Below are 12,904 nucleotides of genomic sequence, written 5' to 3' on the forward strand. Positions count from 1 at the left end.
GAGAGCCCCAACTCATTCCGGGAGACAGGGGTGACGTCACGCTACCGCTTCTTCAGAGGCTCGCTCGCAGCGCGGCTGGAGCGGTGGCGCGCATGCGCAGTTCATCCCTGGGTCTTGTCAACCATTTCCCATGGTTACAGACTACAGTTTGCGGCAAAACCACCGAGATTCGGCGGAGTGTTAGCTTCTGTGGCCAGTCGCGATTCAGCGAATGTGCTGGAGGAGGAAATATCCTCCCTGTTACACAAACAGGCGATCGGAGCGGTTCCGAGCGAAGAAGCTCAGCAGGGCTTTTACTCCCGCTATTTCCTCATCCCGAAAAAGGACGGAACATCGCTCTGTCCTATTCTGGATCTGCGTGTGTTAAACAAGCATTTGAGAAAATACACGTTCAGAATGCTCACACACAAGACGCTTTGTCGCTCAATTCACACAGGCGATTGGTTTGTTACAATCGACCTATCAGACGCATATTTTCACATCGCCATTTATCCTCCACACAGGAAATATCTCAGGTTCGCTTATCAGAGCGTAGCGTACGAGTTTCAAACTATCCCATTCGGGCTATCCTTAGCTCCAAGGGTGTTCAGCAAATGTGTGGAGGCAGCGCTGTCTCCGTTAAGGAACAGCGGCATCAGAATATTCTCTTACATAGACGATTATCTAATATGCTCACGATCGCGCGAGCAGGCGATCAAAGACTCCGAGGTGGTAGTGAATCACCTCACGGAGCTTGGGTTCACAATCAACCTGGAAAAGAGCCACTTGGAACCCGCACAGTTTACAGAGTATCTGGGGCTCAGAATAGACTCCATCTCTTATCGTATCGCACTTTCAGAGCGGAGGATCGCATCCTTCACTCACTGTCTTTCCCGTTTTCAGCTGGGGAAAGTCGTGCGGTTCCGACTCTGTCTCCGCCTCCTCGGCCTCATGGCCTCGGTGATATCGGTGGTACACTTGGGGCTGCTTATGATGAGAGATTTTCAGCGGTGGGTCGCTTCTCTGCAGCTGTGCCCTCGCCGACATCTCAGTCGGGGTGTAAAAATAACGCAGCCGTGTATCGCGGCTCTCCGGCCTTGGAGGAGCCCGACAGCTCTGGTGTCGGGGGTACCGCTCGGGGCAGTATCATCCAGGGTGACGCTGACCACAGATGCATCCCTGTCAGGTTGGGGTGCAACTATGATGGGCAGAGCAGTGAATGGCGTTTGGTCACAGAGACTCGCTCTGAATCACATAAATGTGCTGGAGCTCCGCGCGGTGCTCCTAGCCTTACGGCATTTTCTGCTGTATCTCCGGGGTCAACATGTTTTAGTGAAAACAGACGACTCCACTGTAGTTGCTTATATCAACCGCCAGGGCGGCACCCGTTCCCGGCAGCTACACAGGTTAGCCAGGGAAATAATTATGTGGAGCAGCACTCGGCTCCTCTCCCTTCGGGCAACTCACGTGCCAGGAATTAGTGATGTGCGGATCGATCCTGAAATATCGATTCCTCCGATACCAATCATTTATGTTCTAGAATCAATTCTCACATTAAAATATTGATATTTTAGTAATTTAGGGTAAATTTGTAGTTTATCAATAACAGGAACACAGTGGAAAGAAACTATAACATTCGGATTGTCTACATTCAAAGGAACTACTTCCTCTTCCGCCTTTCATAGTCATGTGCGAAATATGGCTGTCTGTCTCGCAGCCCCTTGGCGTGCGCACTCACAACAATGGCTGAGCGTAATTGGAGTAATGTGCGAACGTATTTTACCTCCACAAAAGCTGAAACGTGGTTTGCGATACATGTGGCAAAAACGTGAGGTGTTGTGGCCACACTGGGGAGATATTCAAAAGGGCTGCTGGGGGGATAAATACATTTTACAGTGTTTATTTATCGGATAAAATACGTTAAACGTCCGGAAACAGCGGGGGTGTCCAAATTCAGAGGCTGCTTCCACTTGAGGACCACCCGGCTTTCTTTAGACCGCGAAGGCGTCACGAACTCGTCACGAACTCCCTCGGTGGAGTGAAACTCTGCCGTCTGCTCCTTGCTATCTAAAATATAACCGGGCGCTGACGTAAACTCTCGACCGTCTCACACTTCTGTTTAATCAGTTTTCTGTTTGACGTTTATTCAGCTGTGTGAAAACCCGGAGGAACCCTCCCGAGGGATTAATAAAGTTAAATTTAATTTGATCTAATCTAATAACTTTAATCTCAGCCAAACCGATTTACAAATAAAACACTGAAAAAGCCAAACATTTTTAAGTTTTCTAAGTGACTTATATATCATGTTTAACCCGAGTAGCGAAAGACCGCGTGGGTTTGAAAACGATGTGTCGATCGGCTCAGATATTTGAAGTTTACACAGCTACATTCTCACCTGAAAATATGTTAAAAGTTTTTTTGCGACCCAGAAAGAGAAATAAGAGTAATATTAAAACTAAGTTGCTGCCGACATTGTTAGAGACTGGAATTGGCTGGGCCGCGCTATGAATTCTGCAATATGGTTTTTCAATTTTGTTGTCCGGGTGGAAAATCGGGAGAAATTTGGGAGAATGGTGGCTCCGGGAGATTTTCGGGAGGGGCACTGAAATTTGGGATTCTCCCGGAAAAATCGAGAGGGTTGGCATGTATGGTTGTGGCAACATCACTAACCTTGTCAAACACCTCACAGTAAATCATATCACAGATTATGAGAGCGTATGTTGAGGCGAACTGAAGAGGAGGAGAGGGACAGGTGCTGCTAGGGCGAGACAGACGTCTCTCACGGAGTCCTTTAGTGCTGCAGGCAGGCAAGGTGTTCAAATAGTGCACAACTTCAGTTTTTTTTTTTATTTCTATGTGATGAACTCTGCATTATTAAGTGATAAGAACAAGTAATCTGATGTCCTGTAATCAGTATGATGCTATAATTTGAGATACAATAAATAAAATACGTTTTTGTACAAAGTATCGGTATCGGATCAGTATCGTCGATACCACCCTGAATATTACTTGGTATCGGATCAGAAAGGAAATCAGTGGTATCGCACATCACTACCAGGAATTCTGAACAGGGGGGCGGACCTCCTGTCCAGAGGAAATCCACTGTTCGGAGAATGGAGGCTTCACCCACAGGTGGTGGAGCAGATTTGGCAGAGATACGGCCGGGCTGCCGTAGATCTCTTCGCCTCGCGAGAAAACACACAGTGCCCCCTGTTTTTCTCCCTGTCAGACGCACACGCACCACTGGGCGTGGATGCGCTGGCCCATCCATGGCCAAAAAACTCTGCTGTATGCTTTCCCTCCCCTCAGCCTGATCTCCCCAACACTGATCAGAGTGAGGGATCAGGGGCTGTCTCTGATTTTAATAGCTCCACGGTGGCCATCCAAACACTGGATAGCAGAAATCATCCAGCTTCTGGTGGACGAGCCATGGCCACTCCCCATCCGCAGGGACCTTCTGTCTCAGGCGCGGGGGCAGATATACCATCCCCATCCAGACCAGGTTGCTCTCTGGGCCTGGCCCGTGAAAGGTGGAATTTGAAGGCAGCAGGCATGCCTCCGAAGGTTATTGAAACCATTCAGAATGCCAGAGCCTCCTCCACTCGTTCCATTTACAGCAGTAAATGGCGTGTTTTTGAAGAGTGGTGCCATGAAAAGCAGATTATCCCTTTTCAGTGTTCAGTGGTGGAGCTGTTGTGTTTTCTTCAAGACTTGCTGGACAAAAGGAAAGCTTTTTCCACTATAAAGGTCTATTTAGCAGCTATTTCAGCCTGCCACGTGGGGTTTGGTGATAAACCTGCCGGGCAGCACCCCCTTGTAGGTCGCTTCATGAGAGGGGCGCGTCGAACGCTCCCAGTTTCTAGACCACTGGTCCCTTTATGGGATCTGTCAGTCGTTTTAGACGCCCTCTCCCACCACCCCTTTGAGCCTATTGGGGCGGTGGGGTTGAAGTTTCTCTCTCTTAAAACCACTCTGCTGTTGGCTCTAACCACAGCCAAGCGAGTTAGTGAATTACAGGCTCTGTCTATTCACCCCTCTTGTCTGCAGCTGGCCCCGGGACTCACTAAAGCACTCCTGAGGCCTAACCCAGCCTTTGTCCCTAAAGTGTTGGAAACATCATACAGGTGCTCTACAGTAGAGCTCCTAGCTTTTCACCCCCCTCCATTCTCTTCAGAGAGGGAGCAGAGGCTGAACACTTTGTGCCCTGTCCGGGCCTTGGGGACTTATGTTGACAGAACAGCTGGATTCAGGAAGTCAGATCAGCTGTTAGTTTCCTGGGCCTCCCCTCACAAGGGCAGGCCCGTATCACGCCATTGGATAGCTCATTGGATTGTAGAGGCCTTAGCTCTGGCTTATAGCTGTAAGGGCTTGCAGGCCCCCCCGGGACTCCGAGCACACTCCACTAGGGGTGTGGCCACATCCTGGGCGTTGTTCAGAGGTGTATCAGTCCAGGATATTTGTGTGGCAGCAAGCTGGGCTACACCGCACACGTTTGTCCGGTTTTATCGGCTGGATGTTGCACAGTCATCCCTGGCTCAGACGGTGCTGGATTCTGGTGCCTCAGGTTCGACCTGAGATCCTGGAGTAGCACTGGAGAGTAGCTTCGGGAGCTGGCGCAATCCGGGAGTGGGCCATATCTCCCATAGTGAAACACCGAGCGAAGTTAGAAAAAGAACGTTGGGTTACTTAACGTAATCCCTGGTTCTTTGATAACAGAGTGAGGTGTTTCACCAACACTTCCCTCCTTGCTTAGGCACGGAAAGAAATCTGCTTGGAATGAGTTAGGAGGAGCTGGTCGGCCATGTTAGTATGAGGGGGCGGAGCCCTGAGCACGGCTCGACAGGTCTGTCATAGACAGACGTGGTGTCATTGGAGCTTCCGTAGTTGGTCACGCCGAGGCGATTCCCATAGTGAAACACCTCACTCTGTTATCAAAGAACCAGGGATTACGTTAAGTAACCCAACGTTTTCCAGCAGAAGATTTCCCAATCACACTGTTTCGGCAATCTTACCTTATTCCCACAGTGCATCCTGGTTCCCCCAGGTAAGCAATGCACACGCACTTAGACATCCATGTGATGTTAAAGAGAATGTGAGTCATCAAGACCAGGACACCTTTTTCCATTGTTCCATGATCCAGTTCACATGCTCACGTGCCTTTTGTTGGTGCTTTGGGCTACGTCCACACTAGCCCGGATAGATTTGAAAACTGCGTTTTCGTCTAAAAACGCTCCACATCCACACTAGCGTTTTCAGTCGTTTTCACAGAGTTGTGCATCCACATTGAAACGTCCAAAAACGCTTACATTCCAGTACTGCGCATGCGTGAACCGCAAGAAGATTCGTCCTGCCTCATTTCTGTCTGCCGTTTATTTACTTTCCAGCTCTTTGAAACGTGCGGGAAAATGTCGAGGAAAAGCACCGAGTTTTTTAAATGGACTAACAATGAGGTGGAGTTGTTGGTGCGAGTAACACAAAAGTACAAAGTTGCAAAAGCGAGTGAGAATTAAAGAATTTGAAGAAAAGTTATCTGAAGCATGTACAAACTGATATTAATCTTTAATAGGGCTGTCAAAATTGAGAGCAAACAAAACAACTGCTGTATGATGCCCTCTGCTATCTTAGGTCACATGGCTGCATCACATCACTAAAATGCGTCATCGAAAGTCTCAGTTTTCGCTGTCCACACTGCGACGCTAACGCACCGTCTTCATGTATTTGTTTTTGAAAGCGTTTTCAAAACGCTGAGTTTTCCTTTGGGGAAAACGCCGTCTCAGTGTGGACGGGAGGCCAAAACGGAGAGAAAACGATGTGTTTTCAAACAAAAACGCATTAGTGTGGACGTAGCCTTGGGCAGTGGACAGGTGTCAGTATGGGCACCATGACTGGTCTGCAGGTCTGCAGCCCCATACACAACAAACTGTAATGCATTGTGTATTCTGACACCTTCCTATCAGAATCATCATGAACTTTTACAGCAGTCTGAGCTACAATAGCTTGTCTGTTGGACCTGGGCACATGGGTCAGCCGTCGCTCACAGGGGGTCAGTAAGACTTGGCTGCCCATGACTCCATAATGGTTCACCACTGTTCCTTCATTTGACCACTTTGACACATACTAACCACTGCAGACCCAAAACAGCCCATGTTGGAGATGCTCTGACCCAGTTGTCTAGCCTTCACATTTTGGTCCCTGTCAAACTCACTCAAATCCTTACATGTGCCCATTTTTCCTGCTTCTAACACATCAACTTTTATTACAAAATGTTCACTTGCTTCATAATATATCCCACAATAACGAGATAATCAGTCCTATTCACTTCACCTCTCAGTGCTCATGATGTTATACCTGATCAGTATATTTGATTTAGATGATATAGTGACCTTTTGTCATTAATACTTTTTTCTTTCTTTCTGTTTATTTCTTAAGGCCCTCTTGACCTTGAGGCCTGAAGGTGACTCTAAGGTGAACAACCTGAGGAGACGAGGACAGAGTCTGTGTGACCACAAAGATGCTGATGAGGGCAGGACAGAGCAGGTCAAGCAGACAGTCAGAGACGTGGAGGAGCTGTGGAGGGCAGCTCTGCAGGATGCTAAACAGCTTGAAGCCACAGCAGAAGCTGAGATTGCCCAGGAGACTGAGAGGAGAAGGTTGGAGGTGAGAGAACTTATTGTCAGATGGCTGCTAACTCAGCATTAAAAGAAGATAAATAAAGGTCTATTTTGAACTGTGAGTCAAGCAAAGTTACTCTAGGATTATTCAGCATTATTCATTATTCAACATTTATCATAGAAATGTTTACCCATCTTGTGGTGTGGCATTGTTGCGCAGTGTACTCATTCATAAACAGGTGGGAGTAAAACAAAGTCCCCTCTATTTCTGATGAATCGAGTGTATTTCACATATTTTCCTTTTTGACAGTTGCAAGAATTTAATACCTGTCAGCGGGAAACTGATGGCTGGCTAAAAGACTTCCAACAACAGCTGAACTCTTTTGGCAGTGAAACCAAAGTCGAGAACAGACTGCATGTAGCACAGGTGAGCTTAGAGTCACTCTGTGTCTGCTGGATGCACAGTTTGTAACACTGTTTGTTCCTGTAGCATTATTGCAATAAATATAATATAATAAGTATAGTTGGATAATTGTAGGTTTGTATCTAACTAAAAGCATGGTATAGTGTTGCTTCATTATCAGTCATGTGAAGCCAGTTTTAAAGATGATTTTTGTTCCTAGGCCATTATGAACTTCAAGCTTGAAAATCTCAAGATAAAAGCCCAGAGTTTCCTTGATCACGAGTATGATGAACTTAAAAAACAAGAGATTCAACAAAAAGTAAGAGACACTGAGGAACAGTGGATCAGACTCCAGAAAGATGCTAAAGAAGTAATGGTTCTGGCTGAAAGGCAACGCGCTCTGGACAACCAGCTGCAAGACTTTGAAGCCACGAGAGAAAAGACCAGAATGTGGTTGGAAGAGAAGCAGCAGAGCCTTGTCTTTCTGAGCAGTCAGAAAGACCCAGAACAGATCATAAGCACTGCACAGGTGAGTTTGGACAATAAAAAGTTTGGTGAAGACATATATGATACACAGGATGCTGACATAAAATGTATGTATATTGTTTCTTAAGTCTAAATCCTTCATTTGAATACTTTAAAATGTTCTTGTTGGTCTTATTAATAGTAATATTTATAAACAACAAGAAAACAAGAACTTATTTCTAAAAGAGGTTGTTTTTTTTTCGCATTCTCAGTCAATGCCATGCTTTATCTTCACTGCTTGTTTATATGGCTACTTTGCATGTAAAAGAGAAATTGAGCTAAGACTTGTTTTTATTTCCAGACCATCCTGAGCTGTAAGCCTGAGGGAGACTCTAAGCTGGAAGAACTAAAAAGACTAAGCCAGAGTCTATCTGACCAAGAGGACTTGCCTAAGACCGTGAGGCAAAAGGCTCTGCAAGCAGTGAAAGACTCAGAGGAGCAGTGGAGGACAGTCCTGGAAACCGCTGAGAACACTCTGCAAAAAGCTGAGGTCCAGTACTCACTCTCCAAGGAGCTAGGGGCTTTCTGTGCTCATGCGGGAAGCACTAAAGCTTGGATTACAGGCCTGCAGAAACAAGCTGATTCCATGGGGATGAGCACTCAGGGCAGCAAGGCTCAGCTACAGGACAGACTGAGTGCAGCACAGGTGAAACATGGAAAATAGCGAACTATAGAAAGTGTTCTATGCTACAATATTATAAAATCACAATACAAAGCTGAAATTATTGAGAAAAGTATTGAGTTTTTATACATAATATACATATATGACTAACTGAAAAAAATGTCTTTAGGTCATCTTGAGGTCAAAGTCAAGTGGTGAGACACAACTGTTGGAGCTGATGAGGCGAGCGCAGAGTCTCTGTGACCACAAAGACCTGGAGAAGGACAAGAAGCTGGAGGTTCAGCAGACAGTCAGAGATACAGAGGAGCAGTGGAGGGCAGTGCTGCAGGCTGCTGAGGAGACACAAAGGTAGAAAAAGCTGTGTTGAGCTACAGGGGAGGGAGATTTCTCCTGTTTCCTATGTAGAGGCTAGGTTTTCTATCTGTTCATAGTGCTCAGGTTCAACCCTTTGTGGCTGCAAGGTTACAGAGCAAGGTTACAATGTAACTGAAATAAACCTCTATATAAAGCTGACATACTTTGTGATAAATTCAGGTTTATCAGGCCATAGATTAGGTCAAACTTTGTAATTAATCAGTTTTTCAAATCCTCAAAAAAGCCAAATTCAATTCAATTCAATTCAGTTCAATTCAATTTATATTGTGCCAAATTCTAACAACAGTCATCTCAAGGAACTTTATATTGCCCCGTAAACACACTACAACAACAGACAGAAAACCCCAACAGTCACGTGACTGCCTGTGAATAAGAACCTGGCGACAGTGGGAAGGAAAAACTCCCATTTAACAGGAATAAACATCTGGCAGAACCAGCAACTGAACATCTGCAGTGCTCAGTTTGGAATTTATGTCCATGGTATTTCTAGGCAAGTGCAAAGGCAATTATTTCTTCAGTTGCTGCATTACATTTCATTTCTAAATTCGACTTTCTAATATCTATCACCCATTAGCAAGTTGCAGAGTGTTGTGGAACGCCTGGTATCCTGTCAGTACCAGCGAGACCAGGCTGCGGCCCGTCTGGCTGAGCTTCAGAAGCAAACATCCAACCTTCCACATGTCTTCCCCTGGCCAGGCCTGGGAGAGCGGAGGCAAGCTGTGGAACAGGCCCGAGCCCTGGTTGATCAGATTACAGCCTTAGCCCCCGTCCTCTCAAACGTCCGCACGCAGGTAATTACCTTACGTGAAATTTTTTAGCTAAAGTTGCGTCAGTCAATAACATCTGGGATTGTTAAAGCTTGAGTAATATGATTAAAAACACAAGCCTATAACTCACTTTGAGTATTCAGTACGACTAGGAGAGGGCTATATAAAATCTCAACACATTAATCAAAGAGGAAATTTGATCAAATTCACCAGTCAGAGTTTAAGTGTCTTCAATGTATTTCACTGTTTTTCTGAAGGCTGCAGAGCTGGTTGAAGTCACACAGGACCAAAGCTGGTCAGACCCCACGTGGACAGCTAAGGAGGAGTCTATCCCTGCTCTGCTGAAAGAGCTCACTGTGAGTTCAGCAATCTGTCTTCACATCATTCTGAGAAAAAAAAGTGAATTATTCAAAAGTAAATGTTTTTTTACTTACATTATTGTTTTACTCTTCGCTGTCCAAATATTTATGACTTGCATCGACACAATCTACTGATATAAGTGTAAGTCTGGTGAATCAGATTTACTGGTAAGCACATAGATTTATGCAGGGTGAACATCATACAGACCCCTGAATGCTGGTGATGTCAGACTGGGGTGGACACATTGACCTGTATGATATTTGGATCTGTCCTAAGTCCCCAAATTTTTGAACTGAGATTCATGAATTATTCAAATCGGTTATACGACGGGATATTCCCTTTTCACCAAGATTATTCATTCTAAGGGCTCCATCACTCCTCAAACTTCTTCCAACTAATGTTGTCGAATGAATGCAGACTGCATTAACGTCAGGGCATAAGCTCATTATTTCCCAGTGGAGAGCCCGCTCCAACTTACCTGTTACTCTATGATATAATCAACCAGGAAGGCTGGCAGCACTCGAACAACTCTCATACAGGCTACTGAATAAAGTGGAGAGTTTCCACCTGAACTGGGATCCCTACCTTTTCAAAATAAAAAAAAAGATCAAGCTAAAACTTAGAGTGGGATAGACGTTGGGATCCTGAGGATTTATATGACAACACTGAGTGAGATACACCTTAAGTCCCACATAGATAAATGCTGGCTGGTTGTTTTTGTCCCCCACAACACCCGCCCAACCGCTTTTTTTCTTTTCTCTTTGTTTGTTTGTTCTGGTCTCCCCACTCCTCTACTGTTGTGCTGATGCAATCTCTGCCTGATGTGATTTGCATGTCCAGTGGACTGTGTTGTTCTGAAAAATTCAAAAAAATATTAATCACAAACACAAAAAAAAAACCTGTCGCCTTCAGGATGCAGTAGCCAACCTGGAGCAGGGCATTGTGACAGAGCGGCAGTGCACACAGCTAGTGGAGCAGCATGAAGCAGCCCAGGACTGGCTGAGGGAGCAGGTTAAAAGCCTGGGACCTCCTCCTGCAGACAGACAGAGTCTGCACAGTGCTGTGAACACCCTTAAGGTGAGAAAATGGCATGCTTTCAAACGGTTGTTTAAGCATCTGTGGTTAGTAACTAACATATAAAATACTAAAAATGTTCTATTACAATAAAGATAATGTACTCAAATAAACTGCACCATTAGACAATCTAATAAATGAAGACTGCAGAATTTACTGGGGTTTTTTGTCTTTTTAAAAATCCATATTCATTCTTTCTCATTCATCTCTGTTATTGAAGTACGTACAAATGTTTGATCGTTTGACTATTACAGAAGTTTTTACAACTTTTAAACTTAAAGTCTTAAAATTTCGGTCCCGGTTTACTGGACTTTCTCACATCCCGGCTCTTGTCCTCTTCCCTCCTTCTGGTGCCAGGCTTTGCTCCAGACGGTGGACAGAGAGCAGAGAGAGATGAAGGAGCTGGATTCTGCCAGAGACAGTTTGCTGTACCTCTGCACTCCTGGGGGTCAGGATGCCCTGACCCTAGAGGTTAGCCATCTCCATGACCTCTGTTCTGTCTCAGAGCAGGAGGTGAGGGAGCGTCTGAGGGTCTGTGAGATGCAACTAAAAGAACAGGACAGTCAGTTGGCCAAAAGGACCCAGGGGCTGAAGGAGGGAATTGCAGCCCTGCAGTGGGAGCTCCGCTCTCTCGACCAGGCACTCAGTTATAGTGAACCACAAAACAATATCGCTCAACTTGAACAGCACTGGCACAGCCTACAGGTAATTACCACAGATCGAATTTTCAGCTATTTTTTAAGTTATGGTAGCAAGAAAGTTTTGAAAAGTAATGGCTGAAAAAAATATTAATTTGCATTTCTGCATTCTATCTTGGGAAGTCACCTTTTGAATAGGCTTTATTGCATTTCCCATTCAGAAATATCAACTCTATGCTCTTTTGTGATGTTGCTGTCTCTTTATGTTAGAATTGTGAGAAGTCCCTAGAGGATTCGGGTGTGAAAATTCATGACCTGCAACAGGAAGTAAACTTGGCATCTTCGACCAATGAGCTGCCAGCAGAAATCATCAGTGGGGTTGACTCGTTATGGGAACAGCATGCCAGGTATCCTGCTGTGAAAATGATGACTTTTGTGACTCTGCTTGTTAGACCATGAAACATTCTGAATCCAAATTGTTATGACATTTTATTTCTTATATATATATTTTTTGAAATTTACCTCATGGTATAAAAAGTAGGGAAAAAAGATACCATCCAGCAAAACACTGCCAAACTCCCAACTAGGGTTTCTTAAGTTGTAAGCCTGTTTAAATAGATATTTTGTAATGAATTCTAAGCTAGCATCATCTGCCCCTTTCAATTTACTCTTCAATTATTCTTGCCTGCCAGCCACATGCCTTAGTGGGTCATTCTGCTCTTGCTCAACTGCATGGATACACAGAGTTCCCCTGTATTTATAACCTAGATATTAACCTTATATAAATGTTTCAGCTGGTTTTGAAAGACCTTTTTTAAAAACAAAATTCACATGTATATAGATGCACACAGATGTATAATTACAGCAGAAGAAAAATAAATACTTCTTTATCTTTTTTTTTCATCCTGTAAAAATATGTTTTCTTTCTCATATATTATGGTCAGGTAACATGTTAAGTGCTGAGATTACAATAAATTGTTGTTCATTATATCCACAGTCTTAAAAATAGGCTGAGTGAGCATCAGGTTACCTGCTGCACAAACACAGCAACATGTCTCAGGGACTGTCTTCATGCTCTGCAAAAATGGAACCACAGCAAACCATCTGTGTCCCTTTCCTCTGTGCAGGTCTCTTTTCTTCTTATTTGAGTAACACGCTGATTTTATTACTGTTCCTAAATATTAATAATGGACATTAATATTTTGCCTGAGTACTGTATGTTTTCTTAATATCAGACATATGTCACAACCACTTTTAACAGTTTTTCCTTCTGATGTTAGCAGATGTTAGAGGAAGGTGAAAAGTTGCAAGCCAGCCTACAGGAGGCACTTTCGCACCGACATTTTCTAATGGCCTGTCTGACATTGGACTTGCTTGAGAAACTAGAAAAAGAAGGCTCAGAAGCTCTCAGAGAAGCAGACACACTGAAAATTTCTCTAAGTCAGAGCCTAAAGGTATTTGTGCTAAATTATTTGGCCTTGAACATTTCATAAGAAAACTCATAAACATCCATTGTTTGACACAACAAAGCAGTTTAATATCTAATATAT

At 44.5% G+C, this 12,904-nt stretch overlaps 1 protein-coding gene across 8 annotated transcripts in view; it reads left to right on the forward strand.

Moving 5' to 3' along the window:
- syne2b (spectrin repeat containing, nuclear envelope 2b) overlaps positions 1-12,904 on the forward strand; it is a 124,322-nt gene that overhangs the window by 18,041 nt on the left and 93,377 nt on the right. For 7 of the 8 annotated variants that reach the window (XM_084914302.1, XM_084914306.1, XM_084914305.1 and 4 more), the window contains 12 exons: positions 6,409-6,636; positions 6,901-7,017; positions 7,214-7,522; positions 7,820-8,164; positions 8,310-8,488; positions 9,090-9,306; positions 9,540-9,638; positions 10,555-10,719; positions 11,074-11,421; positions 11,625-11,761; positions 12,352-12,481; positions 12,635-12,808. In XM_084914302.1, the coding sequence (XP_084770428.1) occupies positions 6,409-6,636; positions 6,901-7,017; positions 7,214-7,522; positions 7,820-8,164; positions 8,310-8,488; positions 9,090-9,306; positions 9,540-9,638; positions 10,555-10,719; positions 11,074-11,421; positions 11,625-11,761; positions 12,352-12,481; positions 12,635-12,808 (2,448 nt within the window). The remainder of the gene's footprint in view (positions 1-6,408; positions 6,637-6,900; positions 7,018-7,213; positions 7,523-7,819; positions 8,165-8,309; positions 8,489-9,089; positions 9,307-9,539; positions 9,639-10,554; positions 10,720-11,073; positions 11,422-11,624; positions 11,762-12,351; positions 12,482-12,634; positions 12,809-12,904) is intronic. The other variant, XM_084914303.1, reaches the window with a different exon arrangement.

The sequence above is a fragment of the Perissodus microlepis genome, chromosome 19 (assembly GCF_051167445.1).
Source record: "Perissodus microlepis isolate ML-2025 ecotype Zambia chromosome 19, ASM5116744v1, whole genome shotgun sequence".
In the NCBI taxonomy this organism is placed as follows: Eukaryota; Metazoa; Chordata; class Actinopteri; order Cichliformes; family Cichlidae; genus Perissodus; species Perissodus microlepis.